The sequence below is a fragment of the Panthera uncia genome, chromosome B1 (genome assembly GCF_023721935.1).
Source record: "Panthera uncia isolate 11264 chromosome B1, Puncia_PCG_1.0, whole genome shotgun sequence".
In the NCBI taxonomy this organism is placed as follows: Eukaryota; Metazoa; Chordata; class Mammalia; order Carnivora; family Felidae; genus Panthera; species Panthera uncia.
In genome coordinates this window covers 129,095,002-129,121,050 of record NC_064811.1, presented here as the reverse complement: position 1 = coordinate 129,121,050, position 26,049 = coordinate 129,095,002, and the positions used below count along the sequence as shown (strand labels likewise).

The 26,049-nt window shown below is 35.7% G+C and overlaps 1 protein-coding gene across 1 annotated transcript; it reads right to left on the bottom strand.

The window, feature by feature from the left end:
• Positions 1–10,439: 10,439 nt before the first annotated feature.
• Positions 10,440–18,099, bottom strand: FGB (fibrinogen beta chain). The gene is made up of 9 exons (XM_049632332.1): positions 17,965–18,099; positions 17,729–17,749; positions 15,189–15,380; positions 14,525–14,708; positions 13,341–13,568; positions 12,696–12,809; positions 12,214–12,339; positions 11,454–11,739; positions 10,440–10,839 (listed from the first exon to the last, which is right to left on the bottom strand). Exons 1-9 carry the CDS (start codon positions 18,034–18,036, stop codon positions 10,608–10,610), a joined length of 1,455 nt encoding a protein of 484 aa, XP_049488289.1. The 5' UTR covers positions 18,037–18,099; the 3' UTR covers positions 10,440–10,607.
• Positions 18,100–26,049: the final 7,950 nt, after the last annotated feature.

The following is a 26,049-nucleotide window of genomic DNA, read 5'->3' as shown; positions in this document are numbered from 1 at the left end:
CTCCCTCTCTTCCTGCCTTTCTCTCTCTCTCTCTCTCTCTCACTCTCTGCCTCTCTCAAACGAAACCAACATTTAAAAAATCCTTGATACAAATACACCTCCAAATATTAGAATAATCAGAGAAGAATTTTTTCAGAAATAAAAGAAGTTTCAGGGCACCTGAGTGGTTCAGTCAGTTGAGCATCCAACTTTGGTTCAAGTTATGATCTCAGGGTTCAAAAGTTCGAGCCCCACATGGGCTTGCTGCTGTCAGCCTCTCAGAACAGAGCCTGCTTCAGATCCTCTGTCCCCCTCTCTGTGCTCCGCCCCCTGCTTGCTCTCTCCCAAAAGTAAATAAAAATTTTAAAAAAGAATTAAAAGAAGTTTCATTTATTTCAGATGTGGGCGTTCCATGTCACCTCTATACCTGCCCCATTTACACTCACACATATGCGTGCCTAGAATTTGAGTTGAGAGTAGGAAGTATTTTATTTTCCAGAATGTCCTACTATTATGGACAGAGATCCCCAAATGAAAGTGACTCTGAATGCAAAAGGCCATTCATTTCTCTTTTATTTTGAAGGCTTTGAGTTTATTGGCAAAGAATGGGTGACCTCTTTTAATGTAATAAACAATGGCCAATATTAACAGAATCATGGATCATTGGAGATATAGTTTAGTTGTAAGAAAAGACACCAAGCATCTCTTTTCCATTTTGCCTTTAACTTATTGCTCTATTTCCCTTATTCCCAAAATTAAATATTAATTTAGTTCCTCTGACTCTCATTCACGATGGAAGCCCAACTAGGTTTTCACTGTTATTGCTTTCTTGAAATTTCTCTCTTTAAAGTCAACAAGGGCTTTGTAGTTCTAAATTTAACATCCTACATTCAAACCTCCTCCTGCTTGACATGTTTTAAACATCTGCTGTTATTGTCCCCACCCTACCTCTTCAATCTGCATTTTTCTCTTGATTTTTGGTTTTTATTCTTTATTTAAAAAAAATTTTTTTAATGTTTATTCATTTTTGACAGAGACAGAGACCAAGAGGGGAGGGGCAGAGAGAGAGAAGGAGACACAGAATCCAAAGCAGGCTCCAGGCTCTGAGTTGTCAGCACAGAGCTGGACGAGGGGCTCGAACCCATGAATGGTGAGGTCATGACCTGAGCTGAAGTCAAAAGCTCAACTGACTGAGCCACCCAGTAACCCCTCTCAGTCTTTTTAACTGGCAATTCCTTCTTTAACCACTCCTTAAATGTAGGAGTTTCTTGTTACAGTAACATTAATACTAATTTTTATCAGTTGGGATTAGGTTTGATGCATGTGGCTTATATAAGACAGAAACTTATTTCTTATTCCCAAAAAAGTATATAGTAATATGTCTCCTAAGTATCTTCAGGAAGCCATCATCCTAACAAATGGCTTTCATCTTCAAATTTACCTCATGTCCTGTCAAACCATGTCCTGTGGCAATCTGGAAGACAGAGGAAAGACAGAAGGGAAATGGAGTACCTTCTCTCTTTTAAGGAACTTTCCTGGATGTTCCATACAGCACTTTTACTTATGTCTCACCAGCCACAGCTCTGTCACATGGACATACCTAGGTGCAGGAGAGGCTGAGACACCTTGACTGTTAGCTTCCTATAGGGCTATCCTAATTAATATTAGGATTCTGTTAATAAGGAGGAGCAGAAGAATAGATGTTGAAGTAGGCAATTAGAAGTCTTAACCAGCCCATCTTTTCTCACTCTCTACGTGAGTATATGTTCTCCTTGGTTGACCTGACAATCACCGTAGCTTCGATTACCATCAGTAGGTTGATGATATAGCCTAGTCTAAAACTTTGGCCCTTTAATATCCATATCTTCAACTCATACCAAACACCTCCAGTTAGATATTTCTCATTAGTCGAAGATTGAACTAATTACCTTCTCATCAAAACCTGTTGCATCTTCTGTATTTCTTGTCCCAGCAGAGGCATCATTAACCCCCAGCTTCCTAATCTAGAAAACTTGAGCTCCTTCTCAGCTTCACTTTTTAATTCTTGTGTCCAATCTACTTCTAAACCCTTTTCTACTCTAAAAATGACCACTCTTAGAGCACTTTTATGCTCTAATGGTATCTTGAGCTAATCTTTTTTTTTTTTTTCAAGAGAGAGAGAGAGAGAGAGAGAGAGAGAAGAATCTTAAGCAGGCTGTATGTAGGGCTCAATCTCACAACCAATAGATCATAAGTCAAAATCGAAAGTCTGATGCTTAACTGACTGAGCCACCCATGTGCCCCTTGAGTTAATCTTTTCTAATTTGGGCTGTTTAACCATCTCTTAACCTCTCCCTTTACCACCATGGCTTTGCTCATTCATTCTCCACAAAGTTACCTTTTAAAAAATAAAGCACTCCTGCTTACAGCCTACCTTGAGGTTGAGTTGAAACTTCTTGGCTTTGCATTTAAGCTCTTTCACAAATTGGTCTCTTTTCAACATCTACATTCACTGCATTTGGATTGCATTGAATTTCTCACTAGTATCAGAAATACCAGATCCTTTAATGAGTCTGCTCCTTTGCATACACCGCCTAGAAGCCTCCCCTTTATCCTTAAAGATCCAGCTCATAGTGTTCCTTCTGCGAACTCTTCCCTAATGCCCACCCTAGAACATAGAGCCAGGAATTTTACTCTGGGCCCTCAGAGCTCTTGTTTCTACCCCAAAACTAACACAGTGGACCCCTAACTCTAACATATTTGTTTGCGTTATTGTGACACCAGACTGTGAACTCCTTGAGGCCAGAGCTCCTGTATGTAGTGCTTCCTGCCCTACTCCAGGATGTCTCACCTATTCCAAGATTATACAGTTAAGTTTTAAAAGTTTCTTCGAATATTTTTACGGTTTTTCTCTTTACGTTTAAATATTTAATTAGCTAGAATTTATTTTAATATGTTATGAAGAAGGTCTACTTTTGTTTTCTTATGGATGGATAGTCAGTTATGCTGGGATCAGTTATTAAAAACATTCTTTGCCAGTGGAATTGAAATGCCAATTTTGTTGAATAAAACAAATTGATGTGTGTATATATATATATATATATACACACACACACACATATATATATATATATATATATATACACACACTCTCCTGTGCTTTTATCACTTTGCTCATCTTTAAAGTATAGCTTTTGGTGAAGTATTATCCTTCTTACCCTCCACTTATTTTTTTTTTTAAGCCAAAAAATTTTACTTTCAGATTTTTACTTCTTTTGTTTGTTCTAGGGCTTTACAACGGTCTTTCTTAATTTCTAAATAGTTACTCTTTTAGGGAGTTAGGGTGAGTCATCTTTCTTTTTTTTCTATAACCCTGACCTCATGTGGAATTAGTGAATCATCTTTTAAATATGAATTTCCATGTATCTCATAAACTATTTAGTTTAAACAATTACTTAATTCCAAGTCTTTTAGAATTTTTAAGACATTCTTCCTGGACAAGTACATATTCATTCTTGTGAATGTTTCATAGGCAAAAAGAAGAATGTATACTTTTACATTTGTAGGTTGTGAAATCTAATATTATCAAAAGCTTATTGGTGGTATTATTTAAACATTCTATAGATTTTCCTATTTTATGTAATTTCTATATCACATTTTGAAATACATACATCTACATGTACATATGCTTATATAAACATACATTTTGTATGTGGTCGTCTGTGTGTGTATAATAAGATCTTAGTCTGTGGTTTCGTATGTGTGTGTGATCTCTTTGTATTCTAGGAATTTTGCTTTGTATGATTGGTTCTTTTATTGTCTAGTACATGAAAGATTATGACTGTTAGATCTTCTGCATGGATTGTACTTTTTATCATTAAAGTATTTTTTTACTTATTTCATCCTTTTAGAAAAGAATTCTACCTTGTCAAATATTAATATTGTCATCACTCCCAATCCTTTTTCTGTACATTTACCTAGGTATCTTTACACGTCACTTTCTTTAGAAAACTTTCCTAAAATAAAAGATGAATTTTAAAGCACAATTTTGTTTTAATTCATTTATTTTTGAGAAGAGGGAGTGCATACACTCACGTACACGGGGGGAGGGGCAGAGAGAGAGGGGGAGAGAGAGAAAACCTCAAGCAGGCTCCATGCTCAGTGCAAACCCGGCATAGGGCTTGATCCCATGACTGTGAGATCACAAACTGAGCCAATATCAAGAATTGGATACTTAACTGACTGAGTCACCTGGGTGCATTTTATTTTATTTATTTTATTTTATTTTTATTTTATTTTATTTTTATTTTTTATTTTTTATTTTATTTTATTTTATTTTAATTTTTTATTTTATTTTATTTATTTTTATTTTTTCTATTAAAATTTTTTTTAAGTTTATTTATTTTGAGAGACAGAGAGAGTAGAGGAGGGGCAGAGAGTGAGGGATAGAGAAAATCTCATGATAGAGAGAATCTGATGCAGGGTTCGAACTCACAAACTGCGATCATGACCTGAGCTGAAACTGAGTCGGATGCTTAACCAACCGAGCCACCCAGGTGCCCCTGGAATACTTTTGGTCAATAATTACTAGAGTTTCTCTAATTAAGGTGAGAACATTTTATAAGTTGATTTTTCTAGTGAGAAATAGTCATTTAGGAAGATTAAATAACGTGATGATAAGGAGCACATCTGGGAATGAACTCACAAGAATATTCTTACAGGCTTAAACCACCTAAGTTCCACACAGCATTTATTATCAGTTCTAGGATGATGATATTGTAGTTTAACATGATAAACATGGGAGTACAGTTGATCCTTGAACAACACAGGTTTGGACTGAGCAGGTCCACTTACATGTGGATCTTTTATGGTACGGTACTGTAAATATTTTTTTTATGATTTTCTTAGTAATATTTTATTCAGTTTACTTCATTGTAATAGTATAGTATATAACACATATAACATACCAAATATGTGCTAATTGACTGTTTATGTTATCAGTAAGGTTTTTGGTTAGAAATAGGCTATTAGTGGGGTGCCTGGGTGGCTTAGTCGGTTGAGCGTCCAACTTCGGCTCAGGTCATGATCTCGCAGTTTGTGAGTTCGAGTCCCGCATCAGGCTATGTGCTGACAGCCCAGAGCCTGGAGCCTGCTTCCGATTCTGTGTGTGTCTCTCTCTCTACCCCTAACCCACTCGCATTCTGTCTCTGTCTCTCTCAAAAATAATAAGTAAACATTTAACAAAATTAAAAAAAAAGAAATAGGCTATTAGTAATTAAGTTTTTGGAGAGTTGAAAGTTAAACTTGGGTTTTCTATTGTGTGGTGGCCTGAGCTCCTAGCCCCTGCATTGTTCAAGGGTCAACTTGATTATATATACCGTGTAATTTTAATTATTTCCCCAGTGTTATTTTTGACATAATTCTACTCTGTCATGGGCTCCCCTTACATTTCCAGTTTAGTTAGCAGACACTAGCGATGCAGCTGGTGAATCGGAACAAGATCGATCCAGGGAAGTTCACTAACCTCAAATAGAAAAGTCTAAAAGAAAAGGACAGCATATTAATATAAGTTCAAGCAGAATGCAAAAATCATAAACTAAAGATTTTTTTTATGCTTGAGTAACATAATACAACATCTACTATTTGCTGAAACAGCTTAAGAAGTAGCACCATTTAGAATTTGGTAGCCATGAATATTGTACAAGTTGCTTGTAGGTAATGAAATTTGCACAGAAACCATTTTGGGGATATCATATTTTATCTATTTATTCATGCATTTATTAATTCATTTATATACTCTTTTTAATTGAATTTCAAGTACTTTGTAAATCTCATTTATGGAGAAAAATCCTTAGTGAATTGGGGGTGGGGATGGCAAGGGCCTGAAACATCATAGAGGGGAGTAGTATGGTGAGGAATTTGCACCTGGGGAAGAGATTCAAATGAACGATATACAAGAGCTGGAAAATATGTCTTCCATTTCCACATCGTGAAAGCAACACTCGAAAACCACGTTGGTAAAAAAATTTAAGATGACCTTCCAGGTTTAAGCTAAGAAATGTTCAGTTACTGAACACTGGTGCCCCTCTTCTTCAGCTCATTGCTGAAAGTGGTTGCAACATAGCACTCTGGAAAATATTTGCTAAATCTACCTTTGATTCTGTCTACAATAGGTCTATGACCTCAAGATCACAGGCCTACATAAGCTATTACAAAACTGCTTAGAAGTATCTCCTTTTGAGAGATAAAGCAAATGTAGCAAACAATTGGTGAATCTAGGTGAAGGACATAGAGGTATTCATTAAACTATCCTTGCAATTTTTTTGTAAGAATGAAACTTTTCAAAATAAACAGTTTTTGGAGAAATGAATATAATTCAGTCAAAAAACAAAACAGAAAACATATTGCCTGTTGGTCACAGCTTGGTTGGGAGAAGGAGAGAAAGTGGTTAATATTAGTTCCAGTAAGACTATTTGCATACGACTCTCTCAGACTAATCACTTAGGAAATAAAATATTTGAATAAATAGAGGGTAGTATCATGTTCCTGACTGCTATCCTACACACATAAAGAATCGTCAAGAATTCATATAAAGGGTGATTTATGCTACAAGAAAATTAACATTAGGGAAAAGACATGAAAAGTAACTCTCAAAAGAAGATGGACAACTGATCATTAAACATTTAAAAAATCTCTTACTTGCTCTAGGAATTAAGATATGAAAATTAAAGCAATTATCAAAGTTTTAATTACAACATTCAGCGTTAGTAAGGGAGAAGAAAAATAAAAACAAACACCTGTAATTCTGTCTGCCAAAGGTAAATTGATACCATTTTTCTGGAGAGTCACTTGGCAATATATATATATATATATTTTAAAAACCTTTACAATGTCAACCCCTTTATTTCCTCCAGATAATCTGCTTCTAAAAATTTATTCTATATGTATCATATAGAATACAGATTATATATATGCAAAATAAGGTTATGTAGAAGGATGTTAATTTCAGAATTATCTTTATTAGAAAAAGGTCAGAAGAATCTAAATTTTAAGTGACAGGGACTTGCTTAAAACATTAGAGTCCATTCAGATGATGGAATATTATATAGTCTATTATATAGAATATTATAGAAAAATAACATTATAGAAGAATATTAAGTAACATGGAACATCTTCCATGACACAAGGTAAAAAATTCGAGGCTAGCACATTTATAGGATAACAAGAAAAACATAAACTAAGATAATAGCTGTTTTCCTATTAGTGTTGAGATTATAAGTGGTTCTACTTTTCCTATATTTCCCCAAATTTCTTCAAATAATGCATACTATTTTAATTACATAAAACCACAGTCAATGTTGTTAAAATAAACAGAAATTGTTCCATTTGCTGGTTTAGCCATAATTATGCACCAACACATTGTGCTTTTGTGCTGAGTTGAGCAACAGTGGAAGCTCAAGCAGGGAGCATCAACATGCCCCAGTATGGGGAGGGATAGAATTCAGAAAATCAATTTCAGCTCTGTGTACAAATGGTAGGTAGCATTTTTAAGCTGTTTCTGCACTGGAAAAAACTAAAAGTCGAATGCCGAGAATCACTAGAGCTGAAAGACATCAGAGTAGAAATAATGCTTCCAGCTTTTAGAGACTGTGTTGTTTAAACCCAAGTCAAGTTTTAAACACAGGCGTTGGCCACCTATAAAATCACAATAATTTCAAAGATGGCTACTCGTCCTAAATATCGCCTCATGGTCATCATTTGGGTGAAAGAAAGGCTCCATGAAAATGATGGGAGTCTCAGGTAAAAATGCAAACGCAGACTGTATCAGTCATTCTAAAACTCCAGCCAGGGATCAGAATCTATTGGGGACATTTATTTAAAAATACAGACTCCGAGGCTTTTCCCATGTAGAGACTCTGATGTAATAACTCTGAATTGACCCCAGGATATCTGTATTTTAAATAAGCGTACGTAATGTTTGGTGAGTAAAAGTGAAACAACAACATCAACTAAGTTGCTGCAGCTGGTGGTGTGTCACATTAACCTTCATTTTTGGCAATAAACTTCATATTAAAAAATATAACTAACTAAATAAATAAATACCTTCATTTTTGGCCCATGTGGAAAAATCTGTGCTCAGTGTAATAGACAATTTGTCAGTTACATTGGTTAGCTTTTTTTCTTGGTTCCTAAAATGCAGAGGAACTGGAAGTTGACGTCCCAAGTACATATACCCTTCCTAGTTTTTTTTATATAATTTCAGTCTTGAATATATAAGAAAATATATTATAGTTCTCATGCCACAGCATGGGATTAATAATTTCCAACCAGTTTTTTTTTTAATTATCTTCATAAAAGTCATTAGTCAGTCTTTTTTGAAACTGTTTTGTATATTTTAACTTGTGGACACTTCCTTTGTATTATATTCAAAATTGTGATGTTTGAATGGGCAAGATCAGATATGTAGCATATCTTATCAAATGATAACTTAAGAAAGCTTACTTCTTTCTAAATAGATATTACACATCACCCAGGAATGGTCTCCGTGTTTCTGCTATTTGCACATTAGCTAAGAATTGACTATCAGATTGTCTACTTTAATGGTTTTCTTTTAATCTGTGGCTTTACTTTAAGCTCTAACTATTCATTAGATCTTCTGTGAGTTTGTAAGGGGTTGAGCAAGGTCTGAGGGATACTGCCCTCGGATTGGGCTCTGGCCATCTTCCAATCCTTGATTCGATGGACTTTTGCTATACTCAGCCTTGCTGCACAAGTTCTACTTCTGGGCACTTGAGTGGCTCAGTCAGTTAAACATCTGACTCAATTTCAGCTCAGGTCATGGTCTCAGGGTTTAGGAGTTCGAGTCCTGCATCGGGCTCTAAGCTGACAGCAGGGAGCCTGCTTGGTATTCAGTCTCCCTTTTTGTCAACTCCTCCCCAGCTTGCTCTTTCTATCTCTTTCAAAATAAAAATAAACGTTAAAAATTTATTTTTAAATTCTACTTTCAAATATTTCCCATGTGAAGTTTCTGCATGTGACTTTATTAGAAAATGGGTTCTATACGAAAAATTGGGGGGAGGGTTATCCAAGATCTTGATAATCAGTGGATTTAGTCATCCACGATTTATGAATTTATGAAAATCGTGCTTTCTGACAGGCTGGTGATTCTGGAATCAAAGGTGAATAAGAGCTCATGATTAGTAAAAGAGAAAGGTATATAAAACAGAAATTGCAGTTAAAGTGAGGCTTAAAAAATGAACAGTAAATTGTCAGATAGCGTTGGGAGAAAAATGCTATTAATAATGGCAGCATAATATAAAAGGGCCTGACCTTCTCTGGAATGGTGGAAAATTCACTGTGACAAGAATGTAGATGTGCAGTGAAGGGGGCAGGAGAAGGTGCTGGGACCAAGTAGCAAACCATTTTCACCCCAAATCAAGGAATTTGGATTTGAACATTTAGATTACACAAAGCTGACATTAAGCAGGGAGGTAACTTGGTCAGAATTTCCTATTTTAGGACACTCTATGTGATGGCAGAGTAACAGATAGAGTACAGGTAGGGGTGAGACAGAACCTACGGCAGGGAAACCAGGTAAAAGTTGAAATTGGATTTGATGAGGAATCAAAACAGGGACAGCATTTCTGTGATAAAAAATTAATAACCTCTGCTTAGATGCAAAGGTTAAGAGGCTGAGCTATGGGACAATAAGTTTCTGTGAAAATCAGTGGCAATGATGCTACGTTAGGGAAGGAGAGTCTAGGGGCATAGGGTTGCCCAGGGCAGTGAAATGATGGGAGAACAGAGGATAAAGGCAGTATTGAGTTGATATACTCATTTCTTGGGAAGAAGTAGAAAGAACACAAAACCCACTTCTACTTTAGTTCCGGTGTTATCATGGAAAAAAACAAACATCCAATTGATGTCAGTAGGCATAATTTCCAGGGACAATAGGTAACTGCTGCTTCCTACCCCACTCTTCCTCCCAAAAACCAATTGATGAATATCAGACCCTCATTGTCCTCTTGGGATCTCTGATCCCAAAGTCTAGCTAAGGGGCAGCGTAGTGGTTTTCCCATGGTGCAGAGTGAGATTTTGAATCTTCATGTGTTCAGTGCCAGTTTGCTAGCTGCTCAAAGTTGTGATTGCTTCTCTTTTCTTCCAGGTTCAAAGCCTAACTCATTGATCATGTGGATTACAAAGTAAGAATAATTTATTTGCAACAATGACTAGTTTAACTAATAAGTCTTTTTGAAAGTTTTTTTTTTGTGTGACGGATCTTATATAAACAAAGAGTATTAAAGTGGGCTTTTGAACATAACTTTTTAGTTTGCCTAATACCTTTTCTACAACAAGGATAGAAAATTCCTCTTCCTAATTCGAAACTTTCCGCAACTGAAATTGAAATTATGAACAGTGTTCACAATTACTGTTTTAGTTACTCCTCGGTGAGAAATACAAAGGAAGAATACGAAAATAACTCGTGTGCTATTTTTAATGTCATTTAGCCTAAATACTTTTTCCCAAAAAGTCACACTCACGACCTTTTGATAGTTTTAGAGGGATATAATGTGTGAAAGCATATTCCAATGGCATAATATACAAAAATGTTATTACATATAGAAGAATAAAAATCTATGTTTTGGGGGTTATTGCTGTGGGAAGAAGGGTCTGATCTTCATAGACATCTTCTTCATTGAATACCAGGACCCCTTCCAGTTCATCCATACAACTCCATCATCTGTGCCGTGTTTCGCCATGTCCCAGCTGTAATGTCCACCCCAGTAATATCGGCCATTTGGATTGGCTGCGTGGCATCTATTATACCACCATCCGCCACCATCCTCTTTAGAACACTGTTTTTTGGGATCTGCAGTTATCCTGAAAGAAAATGTTTGGGGTTATTAGAACTGCAGTGCCGTCAAGTAAATTCTTTGCAAAGTGCCCGCAGAAGAGTGCTGCATACAGTGATCCTTCAAGTTATACGCTGGTTCTGTAAGCAAAGTCACACTAGCACGCAAAATGTCTTCCCTGCCCTACAACAAGAAAGGGAGAGAACTGGGCCTATGTGACAAGTCCATCTGTATTTGTTTCTTTAAACTGACATGACAGCTTTCAGCCGCCTCAGTGTTAGAGAACCCTGGAAAACAAAATGGAGGTTTCAATATACACTTGAGAATATATAGATACAGAAATTTATCTAAACGCTCACTATGTAAAGGGAATGTGCTCTCGTTCCAGTTCCATATTTTATAGTTGTATAACTTTCAGTCAATTACTTAATCTCTCTGCACTTCATCTGTAAAGTGAGAATAATAATAGCAACCTGATTGTGGAAATATCTTAGAGTGATAGATAAAGAGCTTCCTACAGTGGCTAACACACGGTAGGGGCCCAAGAAATGACAGCTGTTAATAACATGAGCTATCATTAATGACTCTAATAAAAACATCCATAGTGGCTTTTAAAGCAGGAGGGAAAAACACAATACATACCAGCCATCATTGTCCCTGTCATACGTGCTGAAGTACATGCTGTTGTGAATGGTCATGGTCTGGTTCTCTCCCACCAGTTGAGAGGCTCCTTCTATGAGGGCATTGCCAGCTGTTCCCTTATATTTGTTCACTGAGAGCTGGTATTTGTTGGCCTCGTTCTGTACGGTGAATCCTCCATAGAGTGCCTTCACCTTATCTCCTTTCCAGTCCTCCATTTCAATCAAAAGTTCTGTGGGACCCATGTTGGTAAGCTGGCTAATTTTATCATTTCCGAGCCAATACTCACCTAAAGGAAAAATAGAGTAAAGCCTCAATAGAAATAAAACGTTTGGAAATGAAAAACTGCCTTTCGGGGTGCCTGGGTGACTCAGTTGGTTAAGCATCTGACTCTTGAATTAGGCTCAGGTCGTGAGATTGAGCCCCGGGTCAGGCAGGCTCTGGGCTCACAGTGGGGAGCCTGCTTGGAATTCTCTCTCCCTCTCTCTCTCTGCCCCTCCCTGACATGTGTGTGTGCGAGTGTGTGTGTATGGGTGCTTGTGCAGTCACACACACTCTCTCTCTTTGAAAATAAATAAACATTTAACAAAAATAAAATAAAAACTGTTTTTCTTTCCTTATCTTTAACTTTCACATTCTTTTTGTAAACTCTTCTTAACCTCCTAAAACTCCCAAAAACAGACTCCCAAAGCCATGTTTTTTTGTAATGAAAAAAAAATTTTTTTACCCAAGGATGATTTTATTTTTGTACTCCCAGTTTTACCTGGTACACCACAGTATTTTTTCCCATCTGCATTAGTTGCAATATTTCCAAATCCTTGTTTATATGGATCCCATTTCCTGCCAAAGTCAACACTACCATCTTGACGATTCTGAATTACTGTCCATCCTTTGGTTGAAAGAAACAAAAATAGCATCTATTAACCGACAACAATCTCACTTTGAGGAGAATGTCTAAATTCCTCATCTATTTAATTTATTTTATGCCCAGGTATGTTTAGTGCTTCAAAATGTGTACAATAAGGAAATAAATATGAATGGAAAACTTAAAGTCTTTGGAGACTGCAAATGCTTTATCTCACTCCAAATTGTGAATCATAGATATTTTATAACCTTTAAAATATCAGGATGAATTCCAAATCAAATGGATCATTGTTAGTTATGTCAAGCTAGGTTTTATTTCTTGGCATTCTATGGCATCAAAATAATTACAGCATGATAGGTCAACCATCATCAAATACTTACCTCCATTCTCTGTGGTCATGTCACAGTATACTCTGTATGGTGTGATAGAACTGTGAGGCTGAATGAGATACATTTCAGATGTTTCACCTCCGTTCCTGATGATTTCCTCACATTCTGCAAACATAAGATAACATACTATATTCAGGGAACAACAACATAATTTCTTGGTCTTTAGTTATCAGTTGTGTAAGATAACTGATTACATAAGTTACTGAGGAATGCTTTATTTCAGACATTTGAGAAGAAGTTGTAGAAATTGAATCATCCTTGAAACATCAGTTTTGAGTTCTAGGGAATGAGAAAAGCCCTTCTCCACCTTCTTTGTCCTAGGATATTTAGAACCTTCCAGAATACATTGGTAAGGAGAAACACCCACATCCACCTACATTCTTCCATCTATCCAAGCAAGCACGTGCATTAGTCAAGTGGAGCTACCACCATCATTGCACTACAACCTGTTCGTCAAAAATTGGCGAATACATTAGGCTATGTCTGAACACAGCACGGTAGGGATATCCTCATGATGTGCTCTAACGTCATTAGGATTTGTTGGGGAAAAGCCACTAAGCTTTTTAAAGTTACCTCATATTTTTAGAGTGTTTGTTCTTCTGGAACTTTCTAGAAATATGTTTATTAATTAGTTACCTTTGCCAGACACCACAGGAATATTGCAACTGACTGTGCATGGGGTGCGGCAGTATTCCATCTGAGCTGAGACATCCGATTCTAATTTTTGTATTTTGCTTCTCAAGTTTTCCAGGATTGAACGGAGCACACGAAGGTTGATTGGGATATTGCTGTTCACAGTCTCGTCTATATACAGTCGGTGCTTTTCCAGCTCTGAGGAGTACTCATTTATTGCATTTTCATTTTCTGGAAAAATGAAATTATGTAGGAGTGATGAGCATTTTCTTCTGATAAAAAAGCTAGGTGTATTCATCCATACAGTTGTAATTTCAATTTTCTGAGAATAAACTAATAGCTGCAGAGAAATCATGATATGCAGTTGTACTTAGGGGAAATTATTCGGCCCATGACATACAAATTAACATAAAGTCTAGTTGCTGTATTAGTAATTTACCTTAGGTATAAGCTAAAGATTCTGCCTAATAATGAATCCAATAGGTTCTTTATTTCTCTGGTGAGGAAAAAAGGAGAAAGCAGTATTTAGACCTTCCATCTCAGAAGTTCAACATCATATGGATTGGATACCCTTGATTTACTTATCCATCTCACAAAAGTACACTAGAGCCTTGAAATTTACAAGAGGAATGTCATGATACCTTTGAAAAATGCCCAAATTTAGGTAAGTTACTCATTGAAATGCCTACGCCAGTCTTACTCACTAGCTTATTCCTACCACCCAGCCAAGAGCACTCAAGATTCAGATCTCAAGCACTCAAGAGCATTCAGATCTCAAGATTCAAAGATCTGGTAGCATTACCTGCAACACAAGTGAGTATGCCATAGATTACCCTTTTGTATTCAAAACCTGAAGTATTAAATCTATAAGTGCTAAATTTTGCTCTGAATATTGCCTTCTGATTCACAAGTTTCTTCTAGAATAAAAATAAGGACTCACAGAGATTTTTTTTTTTCTACACAAAATGATTCTAGCTGAGAATAAGTGCTGAATCATGCTTATATGACAAGTGGGAGGTAAAGGGGCCTAAGTGAGAACCGGAGGGTATTCAGGCTCATACTGAAAGCAGTAGACTGCTACTTAAGCTAATCTAGAAAGGTTCATCTTCTCAGAATCATGCATTCCCATGCAGTCAAACAAGTTCCAATTTTAGAGCAGAATCAAACATAAAACACAGGATACCTACCTTTTATTTGTTTCTGCCTGTTTTTCCACATGTCTTTTAGCAGTGTTATATACTGAAAGGTGCTAGAAGAGGACTGGGACACAGACTCCACATTATTATTTAACTCCTCTATACTTTTTCTGATTGGTCTTTCCTGTTTTACCAAAGTATCTTGCAACTGACATCCTGTAGGACACAACACTCCCTGCAAACAAAGAAAATGGCAGGCATTAGAGGATTCGGATTACAGGTATTTGTGAAAATACCACATAGTGAAAACGCAATAATATCACGAGCCAGTATAAAAACTTGCAATTTCATTTTCTGTTATGTAAGTCCAGAAATTCTAGAGTCATCATCATAGTCCTCTGAAGAGTAAAATTAGTACTTACCACAGAAAAAATAAGTAGGGCTGTGAAAATTTTACCACTTGAACAAATGAGGTGGGCAAAACACAAAGCTAAAAACAACATCCATGTACCTCATTCACAATCTCAGGCTCAAACTAAAGAGGACTAGAAAGGAGCCCTTATCCCAAGGCCCAGTAAGTTTTGTAGTTATTTCCAAAATAACGAAACAAAATAATGATAATAATGGGGGTCAAGGCAACATTAGGAAACCATAATGAACATAGGCTTTCTCTGCATGGGAGACCCATTCCAACAAGAAACACTGATGCACTCACCAGGTCTGGGTCAGCATGAAGACAGCCCCCAGCATCAGGGGCTTTTCTTTCTATTTTCTTTTGGCTGGCCACTGTTTTGGCTGGTCGAGCCCGATAGCCACCTCCACTAACGGGTGGTGGGACAGGTCTCAGGCTGGGAGCCTCTTCCCTCTTCTTGTCGAGGGGCCGATGACCACGGGCATCCACAAAACCCTTGGGGAACCAGGCAGAAATAAATGTAAAGTGTTATCAAAGATTTGAGATGTAACGATTCCAATACTCTCATTTCATAAATTAGGTTATCACATAATTAATGGTTTCTTTAAGGTCCATCAACTGGTTAGTCGTTGGTCTCTTCGGTAACAATAGAAAAACTGCGTGAAAAGTATTATACCTGAGGGAGTTTTTAAAAAGAGGTCTTAAAATAAAGCTGCATCAGATTATGAAGAGCGATGACATCAGATTCCTGAAACCTATACACTGGAATACATAAAATAGTAAGAAATCTACACTGTCAGGAGGAATTTTCTCCAGCTATTTGGATTACTAAATTCCTGTAATTATTGTTAATTATTTTCCCACTTTCAATTTTTATGAATTAGACGATCAATTTACCTAAATCTTATATAACAATATTTAAGAGGTAATACAGATTTTTTAAAAAAGTGAAATTTATTTTGGATTTCTTTGTAATCAGACAATCTTTGAGGCTAACGTGTTTGAAGAGGACTAAGGTCTTCTGGAGCCAGACTGCTGGGGTTCAAATCTTGACCCTACCACTTACTAGCTATCCAACCTTGGGCAAGTTATTTTTTCTGTGCTCTAGTTTCCTTATCTGTAAAATAGGGATAATAAGAGTATCTGCTGTCTAAGATGATTGTAAAGATTAAATGACATTGCATCTCACACCCTCCAAAGAGTTCCTGACACATAGTAAGTACTCATTATTTCTACTGCAAACACACAGTAGATACTATAGTTTAAATGGCTTTTCCTATACTAATTCCAATCCTAACCTTATCTTATATCAACAAAATTATTTCTTATACCATTCTCATGAAATTCCTACATGATTTCTTTATCAAACATCATAATTTTCTCATATTTAAAATAATTCTCAAGGCATGCGACTAAAATTATTTGCTAACTTAAAGAATATTACCTTAAAACATAATGAGGTGGAAAATATGCAATGCAATATAAAAGTGTTTGCTTGGATTAACTAAATTGTCATGTGGTCTTTGTCAGCAATTATACTTTGGGGGGCTTAATTACAAATTAACAAAGACTATATTTGATGAAAAGACTAAGCTCTCCAGCTATTCAGTGAGCCTAGAAGTCATGCAATGACTCTATTTTGAATTTTGCTGTCATTTATTCATTAAGTTACAATAGCACTTAACATTTAGTGTGAGTGTGCTAGGCTTTAAACCCAGGCAAGTTGGCTCCGAATCCCCCTGCATAATCATCATAGGTATCCGAGTATGTGTAATTGCAATAAAAATAATAACATGTGAGGATTTGGGGAAAATATACATATTTCATGAGGTCCCAGAGCTGGTCTGTTCTACCAGGAATATTATGAAATGTGATTCACCTGTTTATTACAAATCAAATTATAACAGAAGAAAAATATTTTCTTTCTATTTCAGGGTGCCATTGGAGAGAGAGCATTGACCATCTAGCTTTACAGAGAAAAGGAATTAAAAATATTTAAAGAAATTATATGGATATTGGGGTTCATGAAGATCACTCAGTGAAATAACTGAAACTAGAAAATCCACTTTGGAGCTTAAACTAGTAAACTATCTCTGTAAGGATTAGCTGATGAGTAGAAATGTAAAAGTGCTTAGCTAGGTATTACAAAAGTTTACTCTTATACATTCTTTCCATTCTTCTTAGCTAATGCAATTAACCAGACAAGCATCTCTTTATCTGTATACTTTGATAATTAAAACAACTTAGGTTCCCCTCAAATTCAACAAATGTTGCAAACAAATCCCTTCCTTGAAGTTTACTCTTATTTTTAGTGTGACATACTATGTTGTGCGCAAGAAATTTGATCATAATTCATTTGAGAACACAATTAAAATTCTTTAGTTATCTCCATAAATGCATTTCTGTATATCTGTTATCTTCAAACCAAGAGAAAGAAAACAGCAGAGATAGTAGTTAAAGAAAAACTGTTCTACGAATGAATAAATTATACTGAGCTACGTGTTTCATAACTATTAGTAATAAAAATAAATACTACTTATGACTTAGATTTGCACACTTGAAAAGAACGATCATTTCATTTTCTATCACTGTATTTGGTCTATTCTGCTTTTAGATTCATTTATAATTTTCATTCAGAAGTTGCCAGTAATTTCAGGAGCTATATATTACTTTCCTTCACCAAAGAGTAAGCTACCACAGCTTTTTTCTTTTAAAATACTGCTTTTCCTTTTTTTCATAGTCTTCAAAATTCTTAGATTTGTCCTCATAATTGTAATAATGTGTTGCTAGAACTAAATGAAAATCACAGTACTCAGGATAACAAGTGAGTAAAACAATCTTACCACAGCTCTGTCTTCTTCTCCCTGGGAAAATATAGATGAACAAGAAAACAAGAAATCATTATTTTGTTTTTATGTAAGAAATACTATGTAACATTCTTTAAATAAAATGGGTCCCACTTCAATTTCAGAACTAAAATCAATGTTAATTTCGTTAAGATAAATATTCCCATATGATTATGTTGTTATATTTTATATTAATAATATTAGTAATAATATAATAATTTTTAAATAGTCACCTCATCATAGTAATCAATAGCTTGTGACTTAATAATAAAAGCACACAGTAGTAGCAGTATTAGATTCTTCATGGTTTTAAACTTTTAGAAGCTCCAAGAAATTGTCCCTTACTTATGGACTTAACTGGGAGATCTTCAATCCTATATATAGCTGAAGCCTTTGTTAGGTAGGATTTTAGAAATGGTTACCCTCCTTAGTTAATATTTAATTTGTTGGTTCACCTGTTGGCTGAACCATTTTATCACTTAAGCAACATCTTCCCAGCAAGACTTATTTACTTGTCATAAAACTATTCTCTGTCGGCTGAATTTAGAAACACCAGGGTATTTCAATTCATTTAATTGGACAATACGAGGGAAAATTAGGGCATTCCTGAAAGAGATGTGTATCACCTTTCCTGTAAATTAATGTGCATGCTGCAGAGGCTCACAAAGAATGTGTGAAGAAATAAGTATTTTTAATCCAACCAAAAAATTTGGACCTACCCGCAAGGAATCCACTAAAACTGTGACTTCTCTAAAAGTATACAAATGTTTATGCTTTGAAGCAATCACGTAATTGAGTTTTAAAAGAGGCCAATAAATTAAGAATAATAGTATATCACCATGTGTTTATCCTTTCTTTGAGACATTAATCAGATTAGGAATATTAGAACTCATGCCTTATGCTCTGATAAACAAATATCAAAAAGAAAATACCATCTTTTCTTTTTGCTCTCCCCTCTTTCCACATTTTTTCCTTTATTAATATAAATTAAAATGTTCACACAATTCAAAACACTGTTAAAATAATTAATAAAGATTCCTAAACCAAAGCGTTATTATTGTGATTGGATACATAATTAACACTTTATTTTTTATATTACATTATATATATTTTATAGTATATTATATTGTTTATAAAAACAATGTTATTTTACCATTAGTGAAGGCTTCATACATCTATTTCAAATAGCGGCCCAAATAATAAATGTGGTCCATTTGCTTTCATTATTTTCTGTAAGCCACCAAATCCATGTCTCTTATCTTTCTATTTATTTGTTGCAATCAGGATTAGCAATTCTTACAAGAATCAGTGGGGAACTCAAAGTCAAGAACACAAATCCCATCAAATGTGTTGCTTTATGGCATTTTCTGTGTGTGTGTGTGGGGGGGGGTATGGAAAGTGAAACATTCTCAAGATATTTGAAAAATGATTTTATTTGAAAGATAGTAGGTTATCCATGTCTGGATCCGGAGAGTATATTTTTGGTGAAGTATAGTTGACATAAAATATATTAGTTTCAGGTGTACGACATAGTGATTCTACAATTCCGTACCTTAGGAAATACCACGGCAATCACCTGTCACCATAGGCATTATTACAGTATTACTGACTCTATTCCCTATGCTGTACTTTTCATCCCCATGACTTATTTAGTTTATAATGCAAGTTTAGGGAATCCTGGGTGGCTCAGTTGGTTAAGTGTCCGACTTCGGCTCAGGTCATGATCTCATGATTCATGAGTTCAAGCCCTGTGTTGGGGTCTGTGCTGACAGCTCAGAGACTGGAGCTTGCCTCAGATTCTGTGTCTCCCTCTCTGTCTGCCCCTCCCCCACTCATTCTGTCTGTCTCTCTCTGAAAAATAAATAAACATTAAAAAAATTATAATGCAGGTTTGTACCTCTTAATTCCTTACCTATAAACCATGCTTGGAAGCAGATTCTTGATAATGGCTCGAGACTCACTAAATTATTTTCTTCTCTTGGTTACATTCCCATAGGTTACATTCCCAAACTTCTTTTAACTCAAATTTATGAAGCTCAGTATTGAGTTTAAATTAAGTGAACTACTTCACTGGATTTTTTCAAATTTGTGTCCCATGTACTAGTACTGAGTAAGTACTGTATTTTAAGACTGGCTTAGTTTTAATTTTTCTTAGAAGAATACACATCTAACCATAAAAGCAAATATATGCATGTATTCATTAAAATGAGATGCAAGAAAATTTGTCTTCAAAATGTAACTGAGAAAACTCTCATTTTAATTATCTGGACAGGGTCTTATTTTCATGATGTCAGATCCTTACTGATTTGAAAAGACTATCTGATAGGAAGACTAAAACAATTTTTTTCTTTTGACGTAACATTATCATATTATTACTTCATTTTCAAGCACTGAAACTAGTGACAGAACCATTATTTAATTTTCAGAAGCTTATTAATTTTTAAGTTTCTTCTGGCATATAATAGAATTTTAATGTGTACAACATTAAAATGAAAATTCCTTTAAATTCCCACTTGTTTTTCCTCTGGTATTCCTGCCCTCAGCAACAGGAGGTGGAGGATGAAAACTACTCCAACATATATTCTATAAAAGTAGAGACTTAACATTCATTCCACAAAAAGATCTTGGGAGCTTCCTATGCAACAGGTAGTATGCTAGAGACACATTTGTGAGCAAGATAAACAAATTCAATAAAAATTTGTAGAATGAATGACTGAACTAGCATTCACTGAAACATGCCTCAGAAGCCAAGTCCTGATAATCATTTATCTTACTTAATTCTTGAAGCCACTAAGTTCTATAGATGATGAAACTGAGGTTCAGAGAGATTAAGTAAACACCCAAGGCATACAGGTAGTAAATACCGTACCAGGACTTGACCCAAGTTCGTCTGATGCTATAGACCATGCTCTGGCCCATTATACTACATGGCCCAACAAACTATAAACATTACAAAGAATTTACCAGTAGCTTTTTGGTTGGTTTGTTCTTGTTTTGGCCAGCTCATTGTCTCGGGACTATAAGGTCTCAGACTAGCACACTCACTCTTAGTCTTTATTTTCACCCTCAAGTATGGGTGTGGATGTGGATATTCATGTTGGTATGAGAGGTATGACCAATGCAGTGATAATAACTATGAGACTTTTTAAAATTCTAGTTCTTGTTAGATATTTTTCCTATTGAGTTATGTACAGTTACTCTAACACTCTAAAGTGCCTGATATTACAAAGTAAATTACCATATTTTCAAAGAGAAGAAATAGTTTTGCAGACATTCTGCTTATAAAAATACTTAAAGTTTTAAGAGTGTTGATGCCATTGGTGGAAGAGGAAGGGAGTACAATTTGTTCAGTTATATTTTCAGGTCAATAGTACTGTGTTCTTCCTATTAGCTGATACCATTACATAGGTCAAGGACAGTAAATCAGTGACAGAGAATACAGATAATCTGTCCTGCCCAGCAAGCAGCTCTCTGGCATGAAGGGCTGACTTGGGGACACTGATTGTCAAAATACTTGTCGTTGATACCTTTCCAATTCATGTCAGGCCCCATCTACAGAACACAAGGCAATTTGTGTCTATCAAATATTTATAGAGCACCTACTGTGCAGCAAGTAGTTTTCTGGGGGGCAAGGATATTTTGGTGGATGAGATAGACAAATGCTCTCTAATCATGAAGCTTTATGTCTACAGTCGAAGACAGAAAATGAGAACTACTTGTAATAACATGTACTGAACCTAAGTCAGGGTAAGATGAGGTTTTGGGAATTGTAACTTAGGGATATAACCTCCTTCAGATGGAAAAGGGATTCGAAAGGAAAAGTCTTTTTGGTTTGAAACCTGTTGTTTGAATGACTGTATGGTTTATATCACACAGCTCGCACATGGTAGGTATTTTATAAATAACTGTGGAACAAATTTATGAATGTATGAATGAAAAAATGATTAAATGAATGAAAGGAGATACTGATTATCTTTGTCTAAATAGGCATGGCATTTGAGAAACTATACCAAATCGCTGTTAGTCTCTGTATTTTTCTTTTCTTATCCTGCACTACAGTTTGAGAACCACTATTCAAGAAGAAATTAATAAACAAGAGCTGGAGGCTAACTTAGACCAGAGCTTTGATGGGCAAGCTTGAGGCCAGTATGCCAATGACAGTTGTAATTGGTCAGCCATTTGCAATGGGAAAGCACATTGCAGGGAAGAAGCGTAGGGGCTAGCTCTGTGTCTTATGGAGAGTCTTTCTATTGACTTGGAAGAAATCAGTTTGCTTTTCTGAAGGAAGCTGATAAAGAGCATGGCAAGAGGGGAAAACAGGACATTTTCTTCTTTAACACAGTGCCAATAAGAAAAGCTAGAGAAAAGACAGAGATGCTCTTCTGCTCCTGTCACATTTAGACTCAAAACCACAAGGCTGTAACGGACACCTGTTAGACTGATGCTCCCTTCTCCTGGAATGACCCTTAAAACATAGGGCTCCCGTAGTCCTGATAGTATAGTGATGCTCTGATCCTCCAGCCACAGATGGTTGAGCTGGTGGTGGACTCCTTCCCTGAGCTAGCCCTCTCAGCTTCTCTCCCCCAATGTAATATTTTCAGAGGAAATAAGCAAAGAATCAGGTTGATTGACCTGGTGTCACATTCATAGCAGCATTCTGGAGAGAGAAAGCCTGCCAACGTTGGCAGCAGACGTGACCAAAACCTCTAAACTTGCTCATTTGATTATTCTGTCAAATGTGTGAGACACCTGATGTCCTTCTAACAGTACCCACTCCCCTGTTACCTTTTGGTAACTTAGGCTGAGATGGCTCCTGGAGTTTGCTGAGCTAATCCAAAGGGAAACTTAAGAGCAAATTTTTAGAAATCAGACTATTTTTTAAGCATAAATTTCACATTAGAAGGAAAAGCTGTGTTTTCAAACAATGCAATAAATCACTAAAGGTTTTTATACTTTAAGTGTATAGTACCAGCAATAAAATCTGTAGAAAATAAAAGTTTTTATTTTATTTCAGAGTATTTTAGGAAAATTCATTTAAAAATATTTCACTATTTAATAACTATTTCTTGAATTAAAAATATTTTCAATAAAATGTGCTCAGGATTAGATTAATGGTATAACAGACATTTATGATTTTGACGTTTCCAATCTAAGAATAACTGTGCATTTTCATCGTTTCAAGTCTTTTTGGAGGGATGTGCCCCTTAAATATTTTCCTAGGTCTTAAACATTTTGCATTTATTGCTGTCATATATAAGATCATTTCCCCCATTATATTTTTTATCTGCATATATGAAAGATACTGATTTTTTCCATTAAGATTTTTTTTTAAGTAATTTCCACACCCAACGTGGGACTCAAACTTACCCCGAGATCATGAGTCGCATGCTCTACCGACTGAGCCAGCCAGACGCCCTGGAAGCTATTGAGTTTTAAATATTGTTTTGTACTCAGCTCTCTTACTGAATTGTCTTATTTTTCTAATAGTTTTTCCAATTGAGGGAGAGAGGAAGAGCAGGGGAGGGGTAGTGAGAGAGAGGGAGACAGAGAATCCCAAGCAGGCTCCATACTGTCACTGCAGAACCTGACACAGTGCTGGAACTCACAAACCATGAAATCATGACCTGAGTTGAAACCAAGAACTGGGTGCTTAACTGACCGAGCCACCGAGGCGGCCCTCAAAGAGCATCTTGTAATTTAATGTCAGAAATAACTTTTATATAACCTGGATAAAATGTGGCATTAACTTACCTAAATATATTGGAGAATAATTCATTTTCATAAAATTTACAATGAACAGAAATACAGACTGTCCTGACACAAGCAATTCTCTGCCTTACACACAGAAGAGGGCTAAGATTAAATTAATTGTTGTTGCGATAGTAGCATTTTTTCAGGAGTGAGCACATAATATACACATCCAGAGACACACAATTTCCTACTCTACAGACTCAATACCTGCAACTCACATCAAAATTAAGGTCTCAGTGCCTTCCATCCCCACACGTAAGTGTCTAAATCTTAACACCTCACTTATTCAATCTTTCAACAAATTTTGAAGGCCTACCAATTGCAAGTTATCCAGATACTGGGTGTGTGATGTGGATATCACACTATACTCACCCCATACGTCTATTGGGGAACACAGATAATTAAACAAACATTACCATCAAACATGGTAGTATATGAACTCAGCTAAGAAAACTGGAAATGTCACATTGCTGTTTTTTCTGTGTCAGCATAAACACTGACACATTTTTGCAAAATAGAAACACACAAAAAAGTAAATTATGAGTCATTATCATGTTCAATTTGACACTTGTTTTTGTGACATGGGCTGGGACTTCACAAAGTAGAAGGAGAAATTGTGATAAATAACACTTCCCTTCTCTCTCTCTCTCTCTCTCTGTCTCTCTGTCACATGCACACATCCCTCACTAAGATATTTCTGACAGTGCAGCTTCATTATGTCCCAGGCCTTTCCAGGCATTAACTGGAAGAATAGCTCCCTCACTGTCTCCTGTGGTCCCAGAAGCTTTCCTCTTAACTCTGTTACCAGAAATCACTTGCTAACACTACCTTGGCATTTGGGCTCATTCTTAGCATTGCAATAAACAAAGATCAAACTCCTGAAGAAATGTGCAAGTATTCTTTTTAATTGGTTCTGATGTTAGAAATTCAAAAACACATGATAATTTCCACCATTCCTGCCTTTTGAATTAGTGAAGAATTACACATCTGAAATTCATGGGGCAAAGGACATTTTGAGTCAAACAAGGCTAAAGAATATTGCATGGAAAGAAAGTAGTGTCTGAAAGAGATTACATATTTAACCTAAACTGAGAGAAGAAGAAATACTATCCATCTTTTTAGGAGTATAAAAACCAGAAAACACTTCCAGTGAAAAATCTGATGAAAATGACACTGAAATCCATATTCATGTGACCTTCTATCACTTACTCAAGGGCAAAGGACACAGTATTTGAAAGAGAATAAAGGTATCTTGTATATTGGTGAGTTTAAGAAAAAAAAAAAAAGATCAGTTAGTAAAGAGAGGCCTTCCTTAAAATATGTACTATTGGTTTTACAAAGACTTCATATTTACATTAATAAATCACTCACAATAATTTAGGTGGTAAATCCTTCTATCCTTATAAAGATAAGGGAAAATTCTTATTAGGGAAAAATGCTCCTATCATTATGAAGAGCAGCAGTGACCCCTACTGCTCAAATAAGGCATCTCTGGGTGTCCACCAGGACAGATTCTTAACCTTTCATGGGTTCTAAATCCTTTTATGAATCCAAAGAAATCTATAGATCTTTCACCAGAAAAAAAAAATCAGGTTTTATATAAATATAAAATTTATATACAACATACGTAATTCATAGATCCATGAGCTACATAAGGGGGTCACTGGGCTCTATTTATCTATCTAAAACTTTTAAGTGGATAATACAATTCTATAGATTCAAGAGAGCCTTTTAAAAGGAGAATAATCTAGTGCAATTTACCTCAATTATTACAATATTTTTAAGACTTTGGGCTTATAAAAATTTTCTAGGATGATTAACATGTTAATAGACCCAACTAGACAGTTATTATATTGCCATAGTTATATTAGAATCTTGTTTGTATCTCTATAATTTTACTGCCTTTTAAAATCATACTCTTTTGTATATCTATTGCCACCAATAGGGAAGTTATAAACTGATATAGCTTCCCAAGTACATATATATTTCTTTGCAAGGCCTACCACTAGTGGACACTGTTATAGAAAATCAGTTCATAGGCCAAACTGCTACTCAAATTCAAAGATGACTTTATTTTCAAGCAGGAACATGATCTTAATGTTTTTAATGAATAAAAAAATCAGTTTCTTTTTTTAATCAGTGAATTTCTAATGAGATTATCATTTCACATCGCTATACTTTTTATAAGATTATTTTTTCCCCTCTCAAAAGCATATGCGGGGTGCTTTGGGGACAAGATCAGTGGAACTGAGTAGGTTAAGGAGCAAGCAGGACCAGTGAAAGACTGGTCTATTCAAGTTTACAAATGTCTACCTCCATCAAGGTTTCTTTTTACGCAGAAAAGTAATTGGGCAGGATTAATCGAAAATTGCATTTTACCTGGGTGAAAAAACAAAATCTCAATACTTGGGCACCAGGCTGTGTATAAATAAAAATGGCTCAAGTCTTCCATTGCATCCTTTTTTCCACCAGCTTTGAAAGCTGTATCCCGGCATTGTTGATGCCACATTAATTAGCAGACAACTAGGAAATAGCCAAGAATTATGCAGTTTTGAGAGATTAAACAA